At 40.7% G+C, this 21,281-nt stretch overlaps 1 protein-coding gene across 4 annotated transcripts; it reads right to left on the bottom strand.

Annotated features, from left to right (window-relative positions):
• Positions 1–245: 245 nt before the first annotated feature.
• On the bottom strand, positions 246–20,088 carry TTC14 (tetratricopeptide repeat domain 14). Of its 4 annotated transcripts, XM_063131929.1 has the most exons (13): positions 19,838–20,088; positions 18,447–18,571; positions 14,040–14,239; positions 12,915–12,999; positions 12,672–12,801; positions 12,028–12,180; positions 11,715–11,786; positions 10,925–11,044; positions 10,705–10,827; positions 5,601–5,718; positions 3,882–3,991; positions 2,442–2,479; positions 1,484–1,568 (listed from the first exon to the last, which is right to left on the bottom strand). In XM_063131929.1, exons 1-13 carry the CDS (start codon positions 19,981–19,983, stop codon positions 1,564–1,566), a joined length of 1,425 nt encoding a protein of 474 aa, XP_062987999.1. In that variant the 5' UTR covers positions 19,984–20,088; the 3' UTR covers positions 1,484–1,563. The 4 variants fall into 4 exon arrangements, 3 of the variants coding, with proteins under 3 accessions (XP_062987996.1, XP_062987999.1, XP_062987997.1); XM_063131926.1 differs by lacking the exon at positions 2,442–2,479 and having other exon boundaries at positions 246–1,568; positions 19,838–20,082; XM_063131927.1 differs by lacking the exon at positions 1,484–1,568 and having other exon boundaries at positions 1,875–2,479.
• Between the last annotated feature and the right edge of the window lie 1,193 nt (positions 20,089–21,281).

The raw sequence follows: 21,281 nt of genomic DNA on the forward strand, positions 1-21,281 counted from the left end.
GGACTTGTAGGATCCTGTAGCTTTTAATTGCAATAATGTTTATAAAAATGTTCACTATCAAACTTTGCCCCCCACCCACCATGTAAGATATTTTAAAACATCTACTATCCACTCGACTTAGACAATATATTTCACTGAACCAAGACCATTAAGAAAACTTCCTTAGCTCTTGAGGGGGGGGAAAAACAATGAATCAAGAGAGGAGCTACTGGATGATATATAAGCATTAAACCAAACCAAGGAAGTAGTTTTGTAAAAAATTTAATAGTAAGACAGGCTATGTACACTGATGGCACATACATTAAAAACAGTTTGGTTTATGGTTATATTAACAATATAAAGTAACAGTCATTAACAGTCATTGTTGCCTTGGAAAGATTCTTTCTGTAAAGTGCAATTTAGATGCCAGTTAGCACAGGTGGCTGTATTAATCATAAACTAAGGATTTTTCAGCCAAACACTTAATATCCTAAACAGCATAAGAAAGTCACTCCCCCCCCAAAAAAGATATGATGTAATTCTTGCATATTCAGCATTCCATAAATCAACATTTAACAAGCATATTTATAAAAGAACAAAAAACTATTTTTTTCTGTTAAGAGCACAGACTTGTCAAGTGATTAGAAGTTGAGCTATACTGAACTTGTTTCTTAATTTATTGATTTTTCTGCTTAGTTCCTTTTTCTCTTTCAAATTCAGCAATCTGATTAAATATGTTGAGTAAGTTCTGAGGCAGTTTCCTAGCACCACTTTCCAATTGTCCTTTGCCGTTGAGTGCAGCTTCCTCATCTAGTTCCTTGGTTGTTGTAGTTTCTCTCTCCCTGCTCTTGGGTTCTCTCTCACTTTTAATCAATGCCAAGTCAGGTCTATTGTCAGCATTGTACCTACTAGGCTCATTTATCCATCGGCTGGTGTATCGTTTGTAGTGTTCAACTGATTTGGTTGAGTGATCAGACCCTGTTGGAGACGTGGAATACTTTGTTTGGCTTGGACTGTGCTTTCGGTAATGTTCCTTCCTCCCCAGTTCTAACTTTACTGAATCATTTGTCTTGTTCCTGTCGTCAGACTTTCTGCGATAGGAACCTACACTATCCCACCTATCAGAGGAAACTCTGTCTGACTTACCCTGTTTTTCTGTTTTATAACTATTTGCCTGTGTCTTCGAACTGCTATAGGAATCCCTGGAATCTTCAGACCTACCTCCATAAGGATCTTCATCATCAGCAGAAGCCCTTGATAGAGAGTAATCTCTTTCTCTGTCTCTTACCTCAGGCTTTTGATAGGCTAACCTCTCCTGCCTCTCTAGCAGTTTCTCCATTTCATGCTTTTGATTAAGAAAAGACGCAGAGGTATTGGCTGGAGGAGAGTAGCAGTCATCTTTCCTACTCTGATGTGAAGAACTCCTAGATGCGTATTTTTTAGAGCTGTGTGAGGATTCAGACCGGTTCCGATTCCTTTTCTTGCGCTTTTTGTTATCGGAAGAGGAGGAGGAGGCTGATGAAGAATCACCCGATGAAGAATCACAGGAGGAGGAGGAAGAGGTGGACCTTTTTCTTCTCTTCTTCAACCTAAAAGTTTTAATTAACCATGAGGCATTGCCAATAGCATCCAAAATTCAATGTTCGGGCAGAACTCCGTCATAAAATTTACAGTTGCTGAACTAATAAAAGCTTATTAGCTTTTATATGCACCAAAAGCTAAAAATGAGAACATTATTTAGTAATAGGGAAGGGGTTCGGATTTTATTTCAAAAACGTTATATGAAGTATGCAAGCTAGTTTTGATGTTTTCTGTTAAATGAGTTAGGAAATTTGGCTATTACTGCAAGGCTTCCTATCTCTGCTTCAACGAATCCCCCAGAAGACCAAAATTGCTTACCGCGGGCTAATATACTAAGATGCTTTTAATTATAAATCATTATTTGAAGTTCATGCATCTCTTATAGGAACTTCTTTATTAGCCAGTTTCAATACAGGCTTGAGGAAGTTAAACCTACATAGAGAGACAATGTTTTCCCCCTTAAAATAACTGGTTGAGTCCAGTACATAATGAGTGCCTGATCTTGCTTAGCAATTCTTTATGTAGTAGCTATAGAGCAATCAGGGTATACAACCTGGTGTCCTCCAAATGTTTTGGACTATAACTCCCATACTGCCTGGCCATTGGGCAATGCTGACTGGGGGTTATGGAAACTGTAGCCCAAAACATGTCAAGGGCACCAGAGTGCCTACTCCTGGGACATATACAACCCCTTTTACTGCCCTTGACATTTGACATTGCTCATATTCAACTCATGCTAGTTTTGCCTCTCTTCTTCCCCATTGTCTTCACCAATGCAAAATACAGACATGAGAACAGATGCTTATGAAACTCAGAAGTGCCGTGTACATTGATGACACGTATAAATAAACAGAACATGCAGGTAAAACAAGTATAGTTACCTAAATTGCAAAGGACTAGAGAGATTCGAGAGTGGTGCCTAAAAATTTGAAGAAGGATAAGATATAGTTTGCTTCTTCACCCTAAAGTAGATTCTCTCAGGACTCAAAAGCATCACAGCTCAGTTGGCACACAAATCTTAATCCAGATAAACTAACCCTCTCAGCCCACAACTTCATAGTGGTACTTCCTGCTGCTTTCAGTGCTACTTAAATGTCCTAAGGCTAACAGCCTAAAATTGCAGGGAAAGGAATTATGGTTTTAGGCAGGATTAAGTACAAAAGTGGCAGCAGAGGAAGAAGTTATTCCCAACAAGAACTGTCATCCTAATATTAAGGAATCATACAAACAGAGAAACAAGAAGCACTTGTGACATCTGTTATTAAGTATGTCTAATATATTGCATGATGACATAGAATTACCGTATTTCTTCGATTGTAAGACGCCATCGATTGTAAGACACACACTAATTTCAGTACCACCAACAGAAAAACAACAACAACCCTAAGACACACTCGCGATTCTAAGACGCACCCTGCTTTTAGAGATGTTTATATGGGGGGAAAAGCGTGTCTTAGAATGGAAGAAATACGGTAAGGCCAGGTGATGGCAGTGGCAAAGAGTGCTTTTTCCTAGCCATCCTGTATGCTAATTATGACCTTTCCTAGAGAAATCAGAACTGGATTCAGTTAATTCTTGCTCTGGTCACCTCCAGATCAATTATTGTAATGTGCTTTAGATGGGGCTGCCCTTCAAGACAGTCTGAAATCTTCAATTAGTCTAGAACTCAACTGCAAAGATTTTGATGGGATCTGCTCATTCATATCATTTTACACTGATCCTCCATCAATTTCACTGGCTATGGTTTTGTTTCTGAGCTCAAATGAAGCTGCTCTTTTTTTATATATTTAAAGCCCTAAATGGTATGGAAATAAAATCTCTTAGAAAATGCATTTTTCCATGAGCCTCCCTAGGATCTTTGCTCTATTTCAGGTCCCTCCATCACCTGAGATGGTGGTGAGGACCTCTTTTGGGTGTGGTGTCCAGGATTTGGAAGTGTGTCCTGAAAGATAAACACCTATTCCTTTAGGTCCAAACTAGACAAGATATTTGTCATATAGTTTACTCTGTTGGGCTTTTAAAAAACGCCGAAATGCCTCCAATGTATTCTAATTGGCAATCACTGGTTAAGAACATCCTGTTGAATTTTTGTAAGGGGCTTAAAGCATTCAAAAGCCATGCCTCAGAAAAATGAAATAATTTGGAAAAAAGCTTAGGAAATACTTCACGTTACAAAGCAAAAAACTAAACCACCACAAAATCAGATACCAATAACAGTGAATGCCTATTACTTACAGTACCAGCTGGCTTTATCACAAGTGCAAGTCTTCTCTATGGAAGACTCAGGTAAGGAACAGCAGGTAGAATTTAACAGAGGTTACCTTTTTTCTTCTTTTAAGAGCTTACGCAGTTTTTCTGCACTTGTTTCTATTTTCTTCTCTTTTTGCCTCTCTTCTTTTGCAGCTTGTTTCTCTCTCATTTCCAGAGATTTCTTTTTTGAATCCCAACATCAAAAATATCGCATTAACAAGCCACAATGTTAATCCAAGGATTTCACCAAAATTCCATCCCCATCCCACAATATATACACACAGTTTTCATCAGCCCCAGAGGTATCATGTCCAAAAGGCAAAATTATTCAAGGCAAAATTATTGCATACAAATGGAGTGTCAAGCGTTGAGATGAACATGTATGGTATTAAGGACCATGTTGCAGTTTATACCCCACATTTAAAAAGAAAAAAGAAAAGGACGCAGAGGGACATTGGTACCCGTTACGGTAACAAGGTTACATTAGCAATCCAGAGGGCATGAATGGAACATTAAAAGGAAAAAAACAGCAAAGTAGTTGGCCATATAGAATAATCAGCCAAACAAAAAAATAATCAAGGAAAGCACCATTATTTGAATTTATGCATAAAATGTGATCCAAATTAAGACAGAATTGGAAGGGGCCACGTATGAATACAAACCATTTGGCAACCGTACCACAGCCCAGTTTGATGCATGGTTTACACACGTAATCATATTCCAACGGGTTGTTGGTGATGAGCAGCACCAGAGGTCAGACACAGCAGCAACAGTTCCAGTTCAGAGGAAAATGCATTGGAGAAAAACATATCATCAGTATTACGGGAGGACAGCCTGTCAGTCTCAGCTGTAACTCAAGGCAGCCCTGTACGTGCCTGCTTAGGTATTTTTCTCCGTCTCACTGGTGTTCCCCACCACAGAGAGACACACATATGCAAAGGGGGGCACTATGTCTATTTTTAATCAGATGCTACCATTTACAGACCCACTTTGCACGTGTTCTTCTGTACATGATAGAGAGGCACCTCATAGAAGGAAAAAGCCCAATTCAGGCACATACAAAGTAATCTACAAAGTGTGTTTTAAATATGTATGCTATAAATAAATCTGTGATCTAGAAAACCTTAGTTAACAAACTTTGAAGGCATGCAAACTAATCCTGTAGGTCAAGGATAATTACAAACTAGATTCACTTGTTTGTGACCAGCAGGCTGAGGAGGGGGTCTGAATCTAGCTGTCCCACTGAACAATATCTAACACATTGACACTAGTGCCAAAACAGAAGGCAACTGTTTTCTATGCAGTGTGTATTTCATTTCTGTAGGAATGAAGTTCTTATACATCTACCTATGTCAGACTTGCATCCTGATGCTGAATGTATTCACTTGGAAGCAAATTCCATTGGTTTCAAAGGAGCTTATTTTCCAAGTAAATATGCTCTGGAAATCCATCCAACTACCTCCTACAGATAGGTCATAATTGAAAGAGACTTTTAGAGCTCATCTGATTTGGCTACCTTGAATTCAGCATCAGCAATCATGCTTACAATTAAACTGTTTGAGTGTGATACTTTCCATCCCTCTCTAATCAGCCCTCCACTCCTGATCATAAGAACTTATCAAGACAACCAGGTACATCTGGTTTTGATAGGTGCAACAACATTCCCCGTAACTGATGCATGATAGTGATTGCAAGAAAAAAAACAACCCCACAGAAGCCCAACATGCAATTGCCTACGATGCATAGTTTTGAGAACCATTTACCTCAACTAAGAGAAAGTAAAGAATCACCTGTATCTGCTTACGAAGTTTCAACAAGGCATCTTCGGCTTCTTGAAATGTCTCATCTATGTTTAAAGCCTTCTTGTAGTAACTCTCAGCATTCAACAGCTTATCTTCCTCTTCCAACCTGGCAAGTAATTTTTAGCACATGTAAACGTTCTGACTACCACAATTAGGATTGGACCAATGATCTGCCTTCCACAGATGGAAGAGTTCTGCTCACAGAAGGTGCTTTCACCCAATTTTCAGGGATCCCCTTCCCCATATCATAGCTCACCCCATTCAGCATAGTCCCCTGAACAACTGTGTAATGTTTTCAGGGGGCTTGAAGGGCTGCGATGCAGAGAAAGGGTGAGGAAAGTCTGCTTCCTCCAGCCCAGTTGAATGTGCCTAAAACTGGCTACAACTCTTCATCTCAAATGCATTTGAAAACTAAACCAGTTTACGCTTAAGACATACTAAAATTCTCCAGAATAAATCCTTAATGCAAATAGCAATATATTCTGACTAAGAAATGGGATTTTATTCTCAAAGAAACCTTAGTGCAGTCATCAAGAACAGCAAGATGGGTATGTGTTCACCTGCATTTCCTCTATACAAACATGGTCAGGCATGAATCCGAGGACATTTGAGCATAGCAAATTTAGTTGCAGAGCCACAAATGTGAAGTCACTGGGCTAAATGGTACAAAATGTTTTTGCACAGGTCAGAAACCCAACTAAGAGGACAATGAAGTCCCAACACATCTATTTGATTCCAGTATCTTATAAATGAAAACAAAACAATGAAAATTAGAATGCAAAATATGGCAAAAGCCGCCAAATTACAAGATGGGGAACGGGGGGGGGGGGGGGGGAGAAGAGGAGATGTCAAAATATACAAGAGATGGGTACGGCCAGAGCTAGTTTTTACCAAATTACCTAGGGGGTCACAAAGAGGCATGAGCATAAATGTGGTGGGCTGACACTTCAATCCCAACCCTCTGAAGCAGCCAGAAAGTCTTTTCGACATAACAATTCCTTCATCCCTCTTCAGTGTTTTGCCTCTACACTGATGGTTTGGGGGGTGGGGCCTAGCAATTGAAGGAGCCTGATTTGGCCCAGGACTTCTAATTGCTCACTAGAGAATCAAACTATACATTGCATTAAATGCATAATATTCAGCTTTATCTATAGGCTTTTAAAAAAAGTGCAACCCCCTACCCCATTTTCATCAGGACACACATAATAAAAAAAAATACTCCAGACAGATTAAGCTGCATGCTAAAGATTTAATATTACATGTGGTATGTCCCAAGTGCCTTAGACATGCTGTGGACAAAACAAAAAGGTACTTGCTGAGAAGGTTCGTTCTGTGTTGGTACGTGGAAAGCATCCCATAATGGATTAACTCCCCCTATTACTACCCAGGGAAAAGCAGGGACCATGTGACAGATTTTCAAGTACTCTATTGGTCCCAGGCTCCTCCTTGCCAGTTCTATTTGTCGCTATAGTTCAGAAAATGAAGAAGATAAACTCTTTGGATCACAGATAAAGGACCACCGAGGAACAAATAGTGTGTTAGTAAATGTATAGAATCCGAACTGAGGAAAATGTTAAGTACCAGTAAGACAAGACTTATTCAGTCAAACGCACAGATAAATGGTCAGATTACCCATGTGACTAGACCCAGTGTAACAGGGTGCAGTTGAGATGCCTTCCACACACCAAATCAGAAGGAACCTTTTTGTTAAGTACCAACTTTCCATTCTCTCTAGGTTGGTGTGAGGAAGTAATCTCACAATGGGACATGCTAAAGCTAAACCCCAAACAGTAGGAAAGGTATAGGCCTGAGTCTACTGTGCTGCTAGCAATTACTGGAAGACTCCTTCTGGAGGAAGTATCCGCTGAGGCATATGCATGTATTTCTTAATGCCTTATGAAAGAAGTTAGGATTGTCCAAGTTTCCGGCTTGCAGATTTCTGGCAAGGATGCATTGGTGCTTCAGGCAGCTGCTGCTCTAGCCTTAACGGCTTGGGGAGGCATAAAGCCTCATAAGATAAAAAAAATCTAGAGCAGAACTAGTGACCTTTTTGCTCAAAGTTAAAGGATGAAAGGAAACAGTGAGCCACATTTTCTGAAGGAAGCTGTATGCCTTGGATATATTTGGATACCTCTGAGGATCTTCAGCTTGTGCCAGTCCTTCTTCCTTGGATGAGAAGGGATAAGACCAAAAGACAGTAGAATAAACTCTTATGCCCTGTGAAACTGTGTTGACCTTAGGGGTACATGTCAGGAGAATGACTGTATTCCTATGGAAGATTATGAGCCTCTTTCGGATTGAGAGTGCTAATAATTCCAAAATTCTGTGGCTAGACATGATGGCAACCAGAAAGAGAACTTTTTGTGACAGAATCCTTAGTGGGATAGATCTTATTGGCTCAAAAAGAGGTTTCATCAACACTGAGAGGATGACATGTAAGCTCCAAGGTGGAAATCTATGGAACGTGGGAGAGCTCTTGGAGGAATCTTTTAAAATAAGGATGTGAATTTATTGGCTGCCTTTCTGGCTTGAAAAGGCCCAAAGTCAGTCTGCGCAAGGTGCCCAGCTTCAGCCCCACCTGGAGACTGTCCTGAAGAAAAGCTGCGAGTTCTTTGATACATGTAGCTTGAGGTATGAACTTCTTTCTTTTGCTCCATCAATAGGCTTTCCAGGTTGTTTTGTATATCCTGGGGGTAGAATCCTTGAGGGATGTAAGTAGGATGTTCATGACATTGTCAGAATTGCCAAGGGCAAGGCAGTGGATCTTTCAGCAGCCAGGAGCTATTGTGGGTCTGGGTGTAGGCTCCATTCCCTTGGTTCTATCTTGTTGTCGACTTAAGACAGTTCAGTGTCCTTTGGATATGTTGAGCTGAGTTGGAGGCTAGATTTTACTTGGCCCATAACAGCATGGTCTGGGCTTCCAGGTGAAGGAAGTGGGATTTTGTATCCCCTTGTCGCATTATGTATACTCATGTTGTGGTGTTGCCCATTCTTAGGAAGTGAGTGAAGTAGTTGCTGTGAGAAGGATTTTAGATGCAGATGAACTGCTCTGAACTCCAGCCAGTTGATGTTGTGGCATTTTTCTTTTGCATCCCATTTCCCTTGAGCTACTAGAGAATTGCTGTGGGCTCCCCATCCCTCGAGACTGGTTCCTGTGGTCAACACAATTATCCACAAGATAGATGCTCTTGCAAAATAAGACAATACTGCTGATGCCCCTTAAGAGCCAAGGCCAAAGCTTTGTGTGCCTTCTTTAGGGCTGTATCAGACATTTTCTCTCCATGAACTTTCAAGAGAATCTTTGGGAATTAAGGTGCCTGAGAGTAAAGCCACCACAGGGGCATCAACTAAAGGGACAGTTCTTCCATCATCTCATGCGGGAGTGTGTAAAATCTTTGTACCATTCTTGCTGCCTTTTTTCCACTATAGGGTAAGGGAAAGGGAGCAAGCCTGCCACCTTTCTTTTATCAGCTTGTTAAATGAATTAGGAAAGGTCAGTTCTCTAGCTGCTGGCTTGATGTCTGGCAACATCACTGCCCTCTGGTTAATGATTGCTGTTTCTCAGGTTGTGCTGATTTGCTAGCTAGGGAGGCAATTGTTTCAAACAATAAGGGTAAAAAAAATCTTCTGTGTTAAGAGAATTTATCAGATGAAGAGTTCTCTAGAATCTTAAGGTCTGGCCATCCCCCTTTCCCCATTGGAGATAAGACAACTGGAGTGAGATGACAGAAGAATCACTGTCAGGGTGGAGCATAGCCTCGGCTGTCTGGCACTATTTGTGACTGCAGAACATGGGTAAGGTCTCCTTAGAACCTGCTGAAGAATGCCGACTACGGGTAGGGCTTTGATTTTCAACTTTTATTGTTGTTCTTACTCTTATTTTTAGGTATAAGTTTAAGAGGGGGAGAGGAGGAAGACTCAGAAGTGCATGAGCTTCTGGTATGCTTTGGATCACAGCTTGACTTCAACGTCTGCTTTTCTAATAAATGGTCAGTCAAATTACCCATTACTGCCTTAGTGATCTGGGATAAAACCAATTTATACAGTTGTGCCATATCAGTAATACTCTTTATCCCCTGTCTGAATAATGGAGGAGACTGAGGCACGTCTCTCCTTGTGGGTTGAACTCAAAACCGCTGCTTAAAGTGGCCAACTTGGTGGGAAACCGCCACAGGGGGTGGTGGGGAAAAGAAGCTTGTTGGTGATGGAGCGTCTGGCCTTTACAGCTCTGTTCGATCTTCCTCTGTTCCGAGCCTGGCTTGAGATCCAGCACGGGCTCCAGTGCAACACAGCGGAGGGTGGTGCAGTCCTCGGACGCAGTCACCCTCACTCCCTTGACCTCTTTTCCTGATGCCTTAAGTATGCCCTCTCTAGTGTTTGCGAGCTGCAGTGGGGAACCAGAACTGATAATCTCATATCTGAAGTTGACCCTCCTGGGTGCAGTCCACGAAGTTGGCAGGAGGCGAGAACAGCTGTCCACTTATCTATTGGTGGTTTCCGAACAACTCTCACATGAGTCACTGTCTGATCTCTTTTCAAGTCTTGAGTTGGTTTTCTTTGCTGGGGAAGCCATGAAGACAGTGATAGGCAAACAGCAGAGAAAAGGCAGCGGAAGAATTTTTTTAGGAAATTGAAAACACTAACAATAAGAAAAATGGGTAAGAGAAAATAAAGAAAAATATAGGCCTGAAATAGGAGAGAAAAACTAGCTCTGTCTTAAGCAAAAAGTAGAGACAAACTGGTAAGAAGGAGCCTCAGACCAAAAGAATACTCAAAACACAGTCACATGGGTTCCTGCTTTTTCTGGGGAATAGGGGGAGTTAACCCATTGTGGGATGCCTTCCTCACACCAACCTGGAGAATGAGAGGTGCTTATGTTTGAGCAAGTGTCTGAGGGACAAAAGGAGATGGCACTGTAAGTAACTGGCAGATATACATGCTTCAAATCCTGCTTGCCAAATTGGCAGCATATACAGCTTCAAAATAAAAGTTGGTCCTTATCTTTAGGCAGCCGAACAAAAGGCAAAAAGGAAACTACTAGCAAGATGACGGGCACAGCTAGTAGGAATAAAGAACACAAGGCAACACTTACTGGCCTCCCCGTTCAACAAGCGTTTGACACAGATATTTTCTGGCATTTCTGTGTGTTGGACAGTTTTCTAAGGCAACTTCAAAATCATCAATTGCTTTATTTAAACTTCCCTTTGTTGCATACCTGTAAGAAAAACATCTTGTAAGCACACATATTTTGCATTTGCTAATGAAATAATTTAAAATGCCATTTTCCACCCACAGACCAAACTGACACTTACAGTGCCCCACGGGCCACCAAAGCTTCAACATTTTTCGCATCTATTTCCAATGCCTTGTTGTATTCGTTCATAGCATCCACATGACGACCCTCTTTAAAATAATCAACACCAATCTTTACACTAAAAAGAGAATATCAAGAATATTATGATTTCTACATGTAAGTTAACAATTTGGAAGCACTTTCCATTTAAAATACATATCAATTTATAGTCACATAAAAATATTAGATGTATTAGGAGCTAATTTACTGTAGAAGTGTAATCATGACAAATTACCTTTACTATACAAAGGAATCCAACTTCCCATCATCATTGTAGTTTCCTCTCCAAACTGTTTAAAATCAGAGAGTTCAAAAGGGAAGGAGAATTTACCAAGTTACAGAAAGATAGAAGGGAACTTCCACCATTATTCCACCATGGTATAAAGAGGAACATTTAGCACTTTTACATACATGCAAAGCAACTAATAGCTCACTCTACTCTTCCAAGATAGGAGAATATAATCCATTAATATGGTTGAATGGGAAAATGAATACAGCAACTTCTAAGTTTCCTCAAGCTTTAAAATAAGGTGCTTCCTCTAATATTCATCTGTTGACTTTACAAACACACTAGCTTTGTCAGTCATAAACTCAGCAGAATCATGGCTGATGTCAACTTCAAGCAGGTACCATCCCTTAAAGTTTCAAGCATTTCAACTGGTTTGACCAGATTCATTTTCTTTGAAGAGAAATAACAATTATTTCTAATATTATACAAAACATTTGGTAATCAAAATGAAGCAGCATACCATTTTAAGGCCCATGAGGCAGATTGTTTTTTCCTCAGTGCAATAGCAAAATCCTCTTCATTGAAATTTTTGCTGGGAAAAAATAAACATTTTAATGTAAGTCAAGTAGACTTGATTGGACAGCAAGTTCTTACAATCTGATCCAGTATGCATGTCATGACTACCTATAGGCTGTTTAAACCCTGGTAGTTATGAGCATGCTGGCTCTGGCCCAGTCCCGCTGAGCTAAACACAGGAAGACCATGACACCCAAACCCAGAATTATGGGTTGCTGAAGGACAGACAACCCAGACTTCTAATCCATAGTTTGTACCTTTGTAAACCTCTCATTAAGGATGGCGGGCTGGATTCATTCAGTCCTAGTTTGCCTACCAGAAACTCAACTACTGCTGGATTAGCAAAGCCCAAGGAATGATGCAAAACTTTTTCATATGTTTCCAAACCACTGGCTATTTCAACACTTCTCCTGGAAAAAAAGAGAAGAGGCAATCACAGTTATTGGTTCCACCTTAACAGGGGTGACATCTTCTCCACTATCCCTTTTATCAGCATAAATGTACAATGAAAAAACTGTTAATGGAATATCCCAAAATAACGCAGTATGTTACAAGCTCTTAATCAAGGAATGCTAGATGCTATTACAGAAAATATCATCTACCTATTATAGGAACCACACATTTGGAGCTCCTGTATCTACAATAAGCCACTGTATATAGTCTAGCAGTTCAAATGCACCAAATTAAAACACTTTACTAGTGTGAAGACAATGTGCATTCTGAAAAGCATTTTCTTCTAATGTCAACATCAACACTGCAATTTAAGTTAAGAAGCCAATGTATGAAGTTGCACTCTCCATTACTGTCAATAAGGACATTTTCACTTTTAAACAAAGCCCAGTATGTGTCAAAAGGTTTATTGAGCCAATAAGAAAAGATGCAGTTCATTTCAGTTTCAAACCTATAGTGTAGAGGCAAGTCATCCAAGCTGATTACTCCTAATTTGGTACTTGCTAGGCTGGGAGAAAGAGCAGAGCTGTGCAGCGATACTGTGAGCTTTTCATGGTAGCGATCAATATCCTTGATTGCAGCTATTAAAAGACAAAAAAGTGAGATTTAAACAGCAGAACACCCTATCAAAAGTGCAATAGGTAGGGGAAATTCTATTAGTGAGGCAGCCAAAAGCTGTATCAAATGAACTTGCCTTGGATAAGGTCACTAACTTGATAGTATGATAAAGGATCGCCATGGCTGCTTTGGGAAGGCACATCTCTCAATGGACAAAGAGCCTGAAATAGGAACCAATCAAACAAAAATGTTAGTATCCACTATCAGACCATTAAACACTGCATTTTGTGGAGCACAGAATTTGCATTAGGTAAAATAACCCTCAGTTTAATCCTTTCCAGAGGAGAACGTTTTTCACCTGTGCAGCTCTAAACTGACTTAGCAGCAATCATAATTTCTTCTGTAATAGTACCACTGAAGATTTAGAGAATGTACACATGGAAGAATCATGTCCTGCCTATTTGGCATTTTAGCTTTATATCACAATGGTAGGAAACAGTATGTGCAAGGGAAACCATGCTGGACAAAGTGTTTTTGTGTGTAATGTTCCCCTGTATGGTTATTGCTATTCGCACACTGGGCCACGTAGACCAGCGTTAAGATCAGCAGTTGTAGTAAAACTGAGGGGGCGACAATCAGATGAGGCCATGACCTGCCAGAGAGCCTCATGGTATGGGACACATAAACAGTGACTGACAAAAGAACCCAAGTCCTTCTTTTCATGCTTAAAGGGCCTCATGTAAAACTTTTGCATTTCCCTCGTGAAAATATTCCCAATCCAAGTATCATGCATACATTTCCCAGTAGATATGTGCAAGCCACCCTTTTACACAACACACAGGCAACGTGAAAAGAGGATGTAGGACTCACTGGAAAGATACCTTCTTTTTTATTCAACTATTACAAAGAAAATCCAGAACATTTGCAAGAGTTAAATTTTGAAAAGACTCCCTTTTAAAAGACTTTCATATACACTATCAGAACTGCAACAGAGTTCAGTTCAAGGCATCTACACCCTCAAAATAACCATTTAGAATAAGAAATGAAAATGTTTTACTGTCTCAGCAGGACATTAGCCGCCTTTCAAGGTCAGAGCACATTAAGGCTTTGAACTGTTCATCGTCCCACAGCTCCCATTCACTTTCCCTGAGCAAGCAAACCCCATTTAGTTGTGCAAGAGGCTAAGAAGGAACAAAATTATCCATCAGAAAAGTTACATTTTCTTTGTAACAATTCACGTCTTAGCAGTTATCAGACTTACAGTGATTTCTAAATCCGTGATCTCCCGAATGACACCACTTCGCAGACAGTACAGCACCATGAAAAAACCGAATTCACGAATAGAACTAATCCTTCCAATCACTATGTCCCCACGTTCAATATCTCGGAAAAACAGTTCTCTCCTCTCTGCACTGGGAATATCCATGAACTGCTCCAACGGTGGCATAATAGCATAATAATCTTCCAAAGATGAGAATAAAAAAAAAATCATGCTTAAATACTACATAAACATTTCTTAAAATACAACACCATTCATTGTTTCACACAGTAGCACTGTAAACAACAGCCATACATGTATGTAAATTGTGAAACTAATCTCGGAAAAAACATTTAGAATAAATGAAACCTTTCCAACTGCCCTACAACATTTTCATGGAAAAGGATATAGGTTCGGTTTAATTTAATTTATGGCTCTCCTCATGATCTCTTTCTGAAGTGGCATTGAAAGAAAAACAACGTATTTATTCCTACTCTAAAGCAAATGTTACAGTGAAAAATGGGGACATATAGAAGATACTGGGCAGAATCCTATGAGGGCCCTACGCCCCCACCAATCTGCCCCACTGATTTTCTTCTGCAAGTAGCGAGTCCCGCCAATTCCATTGCACAAGTGAGATCCCAGGGAGATTTAGTACTCCCTAGAGGAAGCTCCAAAACAAGTAGAAATGGAACTCCTTTATGTGAGCTTCGCCAAACTGCCTCCTTCCAGAAATGAAGGATTCTGTTTATTACAGGTTGCCCACTTGTGCAGTGGAATTGGTGGGACAGAGGAGAATCTGCGAGGGGGAAAATGCCCCATTGGATACTGCTCAATGGCTATCTCTAAAAGTCAAGGTGTGGGTATGATGCATACTTAAAACCCACACTTTCACTTCAAAATATGTGAAAGCTGAGTGTAGTTGGTGAAGAAAAGCCCCCCCCTTCTATTATTAGTCACTGAACTGTAGGCTTAGTCCTATCATTAAGAGCTTTTCCAGAATGAGCCCTAGAACAAGTGTGTCTGGACTAGACATCCATGAGCAATATAGAAAAAAAATAACATTTTTTTCATCTGGAACTACCACACTGTGCAAACTTATAAATTATTATAAAAATAGATTTCACCCACAAATTTTAGTTTAAAGTCCTCAAACCAATAATCATTCTAACCAGTCAAGTATTTAGGGGCAGGCAACTTGTTTCCCTCCAGATATTTTGGACTTTAATCAGATATTTTTCCATTCCATAAGTTCATTACTAACAAGAAATGGATGCTAAAAGGCAGGATACAAATAAATATAATATAATAACAATTGCAAATACTTATTAGGTAATCTTGGCAGTTTTAAAGTTGTAATTAATGCTTTTCATGTGATTAGCAATAAAGATTTCATTTCATTCCATCCCTAGCAGGTATGTGAGGGAATACATATATGTAATTGACATACATAAATATCTCAATGTGAAATCAAACTAATGAATAGTGACAATGAGGTTGAAGGTGTCTAAAGTTGAATGCAATATGCTGTTTCAGAAGCATTGTGATGAAAAGTTTGGAAATGAGTTGAAAAAATTCTTTGTGAATACCTATAGCAATGAAAAAAGATGATTTTGGGCTAACTCCTAGCAGACTCTTCCCTATGACCCACATTAGTTCATAAGAACTTGCCCAAATGTAAGGGGGCAACAGTGCTGCCACATGCTCCAATTTTAGCTCACAGAAGCTGCGGAAATTGATGCAGCCATATATCTCAAGTGCAGATGTTTGATTTTCAGGTATTTGAAGATATGGGGAAATTTCCCCCCATCTCCTCCAAAAAAGAAGAAAACTTGGAAAAATCTAAAGTTTGTAATACTGAAATTATCAAACCTAAGAACATGAATAAAATTGAACTATTGGTGTATTCATGAAATGTAGAGGTCTAATGGTGCAATCCCTCTCAGGTCTCCTCTACACCCAATGGAATGTCCCACTTTCCCCTCTCTGAGGTCAATTTCTGACCTTGGAGCCAGCATGGCTCTTTCTCCGTCTCTGACCTCAGAAGGGGAATCGCCTACTATTCCATGACCTCTCAGACAATCCTGGAAGCCATAGGATTGCTCCCCCCCATGCCTCTGTTTAATAAGATAATAATTACAAGTACTGCCAGTGTTACAGACAACCTGCAAGCTCCTGCACCTTAAAAAGGTACCTAAAGCATTCTACTAGTGTAAAGCTCATGTCACCATGGGTGCTAACAATCATGTTCCTTTCCTGCCCCTAAGTTCCCTTACCACAGAGGGGGTTATGAATAATGCTAATGTGTGACTCATGCATAGTGAATTGCCCTCTGAAATTTGCATGTAGTGCAGCCTCACCCGTTCCTTTGCACACCCCTATTGGCCACCTCTGTCCTTTCACCCCTTCCCACTGGTAGCGACAGCCTAACTGCACAGTTGCACCCAGGTCCCACCTTTGCACCACAATGATTGACTGAGCAGGGCTGTCAGTCATCCTGTGACAGAGGGGCTGTCTTGGCTGTTTGGTGCTGAGGAAATTAATTGCTATTAAAGCCCAAGCTTTGAACTTTTACAAAGTTTCAAAACATTTCTGCATATCTACATTGCTCAAGCTTCAGTTTAAAACAAAAATGAGCAAAATCAGTCTGATAGATTTCGAATAATAAGTGTTACACTACTGTATTCTTATATGAGATATATATAAGATACCCACCTACCTGGGAGTAAACCCCATTGAACTCAATAAGACTTATTTTTAGATAGACATGTAGAGGATTGGGCTCTAAATACCTTAGGTTTTGCAAGTTGGAAAAATAAGGTAAAAGTAATAAAAGAACCCACTTGCAAATAAAATTAAATAAATATTTTTATTACAGGGACTTAGAAATATTATGTAGATCCCAGCTTTCTCATACAGAAAAACAAGCCTGGAAATATTATGTAGATCCCAGCTTTCTCATACAGAAAAACAAGCCTGGAAATGAACCTTCCCATAATTAAACTAGGGAGTAGCAATATCCAGTTAACCATTTAACACTGAACTCTTCCAATAATATATATTACCACCACTTACAGTAAAGCTATAATCCTATGCACATTTACCTGGGAGTAAAGCCCACTAAACCAGTCAAACATGCAAGTGTCACAGGAACTGTGAAACAAATTGGGTATCCTGAAACCATTTTTTATTTTACTTATACTGTGCTCCATCCCAATAAATATATAACTGAAAATACTAGCATAACTCAAATTTCTTTCCTCAATGAAATTAAGTGTTTGGGGGGGAAACCATAGCTTCCAATTCAGAACTTCCTCTTTTAAGCTTCACGGACTACAGAAAATGGAAGATCTACCCACAGTGAAACAAACTGTTCACATGTCTGTTTCTTGATTGTGTGATTTTATATTCAAATATTCATTAGTTTATTTTATTTAATGAAGATATGGGAATGCAAGGAAAGTGAAAAGCAAGAGGAATTGCAGAAAGGCCTTGTCACTAAAGTGCAGAAGTTTGTCACACTCCCAGATTGTATTACTACAGCAAATACAAGAAGATACTCTGTGTTCTGCTGCAACATTTATTTATTAAATTTATATACCGCCCCATAGCCAAAGCTCTCTGGGCAGTTTACAAAAGTTAAACAACAGTGGACATTAAAAAGTATACAAATTTTAAAACCATCAAAAATATAAATACAACAATATACAGTATCCATTTTAAGCAACAACAGTTCTGGGGTCCATTAAAAAACAAACAAACTTAGCATATGTTAAATGCTGTTAAATGCCTGGGAGAAGAGAAAGGTCTTGACCTGGCGCTGAAAAGGTAACAATGTTGGTGCCAGGCGAGCTTCATCGGGGAAATTATTCCATAATTGGGGGGCCACCACTGAAAAGGCCCTCTCCCTTGTTGACAATACTATTCCAACTACCTCTAAAAATGCTGTTCATTTACTACATTTGACTGGATTACTAACAATACTTTAAATCTGGATAAAAACAACGTGGAGGACTGCAACAATATTGATATACACACTGCTTTAAAAAGTATTTCACTCCTATTATTGAAAGAGCAAATATTTCATTTCACAGTTTTTGCTGATGTTTCCACTTCAGACCTTTGGGAAAACAAAACACAAGGCAAAACATTTACCCCTTTTTATTATTATTTTTCTCCCTGGCATTCATCTTTAAACTCAAGCCCTCATCATACGTACATACTTATAACACATCTCACCAATCTCAACTGACTTACAACTATCATGTCTTAGCACAGCCTTACCTAACCAGGTGTCCTCTAGATGTCTTGAACCACAGCCAGCATGGATAGACAGGAATACTGGGAGTGGTAGTCCAAAACATCTGGAGGGCACTAGGTTAGGGAAAGCTGTTTTAGAGGAACTCTTACCTTCATTCTCTTCATTTGCTTCTGTAGTTATTGGCACATTTGTTTTCCAAGAATTAGAAAAAAGGAGGTCAGCTTTTTTTGCAATGAAGTGTTGTATCTCAATATTATCGATTCCTCTCTCTTTCCTGAAATAGCAAAGAAAAGAGACTAGATTCCCCTAAAAAAAACAGTTAGTTCTAGACACTTATTTGATGACTATAGCAACATTATAGATAGAAAAAATAGTCTCTCATTAAATGCCAGATCAGTTGCAAAGTACACAACTCCCCTTTTCAGCTGATCCCAAGCAGCTGGTGTTTCTTAATTATACAGTCAACAACATGGTTTAGACATTTGTGTCTTGAGCCATTCTTTGTATTCAAAACATACCAGTTCTTATTCTGACAAGACCTTATGGGACACAGTTGCTTAGTGACTGCCAACCCTCAGATATGTGACATACAAGTTTTAACATCTAAAGATCTAAACTGTGTTGGGGGAGGCTCTACAAGATGCTACAACTAATGTCACATGGCAAAAGCGTGTTTTATAGTACAGAGAGATACAGAGAAGCAGTACCACTGTGGATTGTGGCAAGTGCCAAGTCACTTGTTGCATGACCCAACTGTCACTTGTAGGTTGTCATGCAGTCCAAACCAAGTGAGGGAAGGTTGTTGGCATGGTTAACAAACCACCCAGAGACCCTGAACTGTTTTAGGTTTGTGGGTGGTTCATTAACCTTGCCAACAACCCACTCGCACTGGATTCAGACATGACAACCTACTGGGGCGGGGCTTGGGTTACAGGTACCCAGCAGGTTCCAGAAACCAATGCCTTATTTACTTAAGCCACCATGGGTGGCAATGAACATCCAGCAACAATGCCTTGCATTCAGAGGTAAATTTCTAAAATGAAAGGGGAAGAGCGATAGCTCAGTGTTAGCACACCCGCTTTGTATGCAGAAGGTCTCAGGATCAATCCATGGCATCACCAGGTAGGGCTAGAAAAAAAAACCCTGTCTAAAACCTTGGAAGGCCACTGCCAGTCAAGTCTGACAATTATGAGCTAGATGGCTGCATCTAAGATAGGATAGCTGCCTATTCCTAAGATCCAGGGCTAAATCGTACCTCAAGCTACCTGGAAAACTCTACCTACTAAGTCCTCCTCCCGTGTGTGGTGGGGCTCGCATGTGGACACAGCGCACTCTGCACATGTTCAGAGGCGCGCTTTCCTATCATCACCGCCTCACAGGCACGACGCTCGAGCGCTTGGCTGCGCTTTCCGGCTACCCAAAGGCCAGGCAGTAACGCTGACGCGGCGCACCGAAAGGCCGCGCCCGCCTCCACGCGAAGCCGCGCCCCCTCATATCCCTCTCCCACCCCAAGTTAAAGATAGGGCTGGGGGCAGCTCACCTGGCTGGCGGCAGCGTCTCCAGGCAGGGCCCCCCTGGCGGCAGGAGGCCTCGGAAGTCTGGATTGTCGTGCTGCTCGGTCCGGAGCAGGGGGAGTAACGCCGGCCCGTGGAAACCGAGCGCCTGGCGGAGCAAATCCCGCTCCATCTCCCCTCAGTCAGCCAGTTTGCCGCCCGCTACGCCCTCAGCAGCAGCGGCGGTGACAACACCCCCCCTCCCCTCACGCAGGATCATTTACATGACCCGGAAGCTAACCCTTTCACAGGCTCCCTCCTCCTTTGCTAAGAGACGCGTTGTACGCAGGCGCAGAGGGAAGCCTGCCAGTCAACGATAAAACCGCGGTCGCCTTCTACGAAGGGTGGGGCTCATAAGGAATGGGCGGGAAAAGGCAGTGCCTTCTTTTCGTTTTACCTCACAGCGTTGACTTGTCTTAGTTGGCGCTATATTCGAGCTCGCTGTTTGCTCAGAAGTCCCACTGAACTCATGAGAAATCCTGCTAACACTATAAGGGCGCAATCTTACGCCTGTTTAGACAGAAAAAAAGTCCTACAACTGCCAGCATGTAGGACGTTTGTCTGTCTAAACATGCATAGGATTGTGCCCATATTTAAGTCTAGTGCCTTCAATGGATGCGCATAGTACTTTGCAGAGGGGTAGCCTTACAGTCTAAAATTTGACATGGGGCAGCAACAGGAAGGGGAGGCAGGGGTTATATCTACTTAGGCTTAGTTACAATAACTAGGGTGACCATACGGAAAGGAGGACAAGGCTCCTGTAACTTTAACAATTGTATTGAAAAGGGAATTTCGGCGGTGTCATTTGTATGTGTGCAGCATCTGGTGAAATTCCCTCATCATCACAACTGTTAAAGCTGCAGGAGCCTGGCCCCCTTTTGTACCTGGTCATGCTAGGCAGGGCTCCTTCAGCTTTAACTGTTGTGACGATGAGGGAATTTCACCAGGTGCTGCATGCATACAAATGACACCTGCTGAAATTCCCTTTTCAATACAACTGTTAAAGATACAGAAGCCCTGACCTACTTTTCATATGGTCACCCTACATGGGAACTAGAGGGTTGTGTCACGTGTATTGACTAGAGGCATCTGTTTGACCACTGAGGGAAATAGTATACTTGACTAGATGGACCACTGGTCTGATCCATCAGGCCTTTTCTTATGTTTCTTAGGGTTGCTTGGTGCTGAGTAGCATGCTCCGGTTGTGGATTACTGACCTCAGGGAATATTCCGCAAACATCTTACACTTGAATCAATGTCATTCTGGTGCTAGATTCAGACTTGTTAATTTTTTGTTTTGTTTAAAGCTTTAACAAATTTGTATCCTGCAAATTCTACTTGCTATTTTTTTTCTTGGTGTGGTTGTCTTCCTAAAATATTGATGTTATTGTTTTTAATACTGTCAGCTTCCCTGTAAATATTAATATCAAA

This window comes from Elgaria multicarinata, chromosome 8 (genome assembly GCF_023053635.1).
Source record: "Elgaria multicarinata webbii isolate HBS135686 ecotype San Diego chromosome 8, rElgMul1.1.pri, whole genome shotgun sequence".
Lineage (NCBI taxonomy): Eukaryota > Metazoa > Chordata > Lepidosauria > Squamata > Anguidae > Elgaria > Elgaria multicarinata.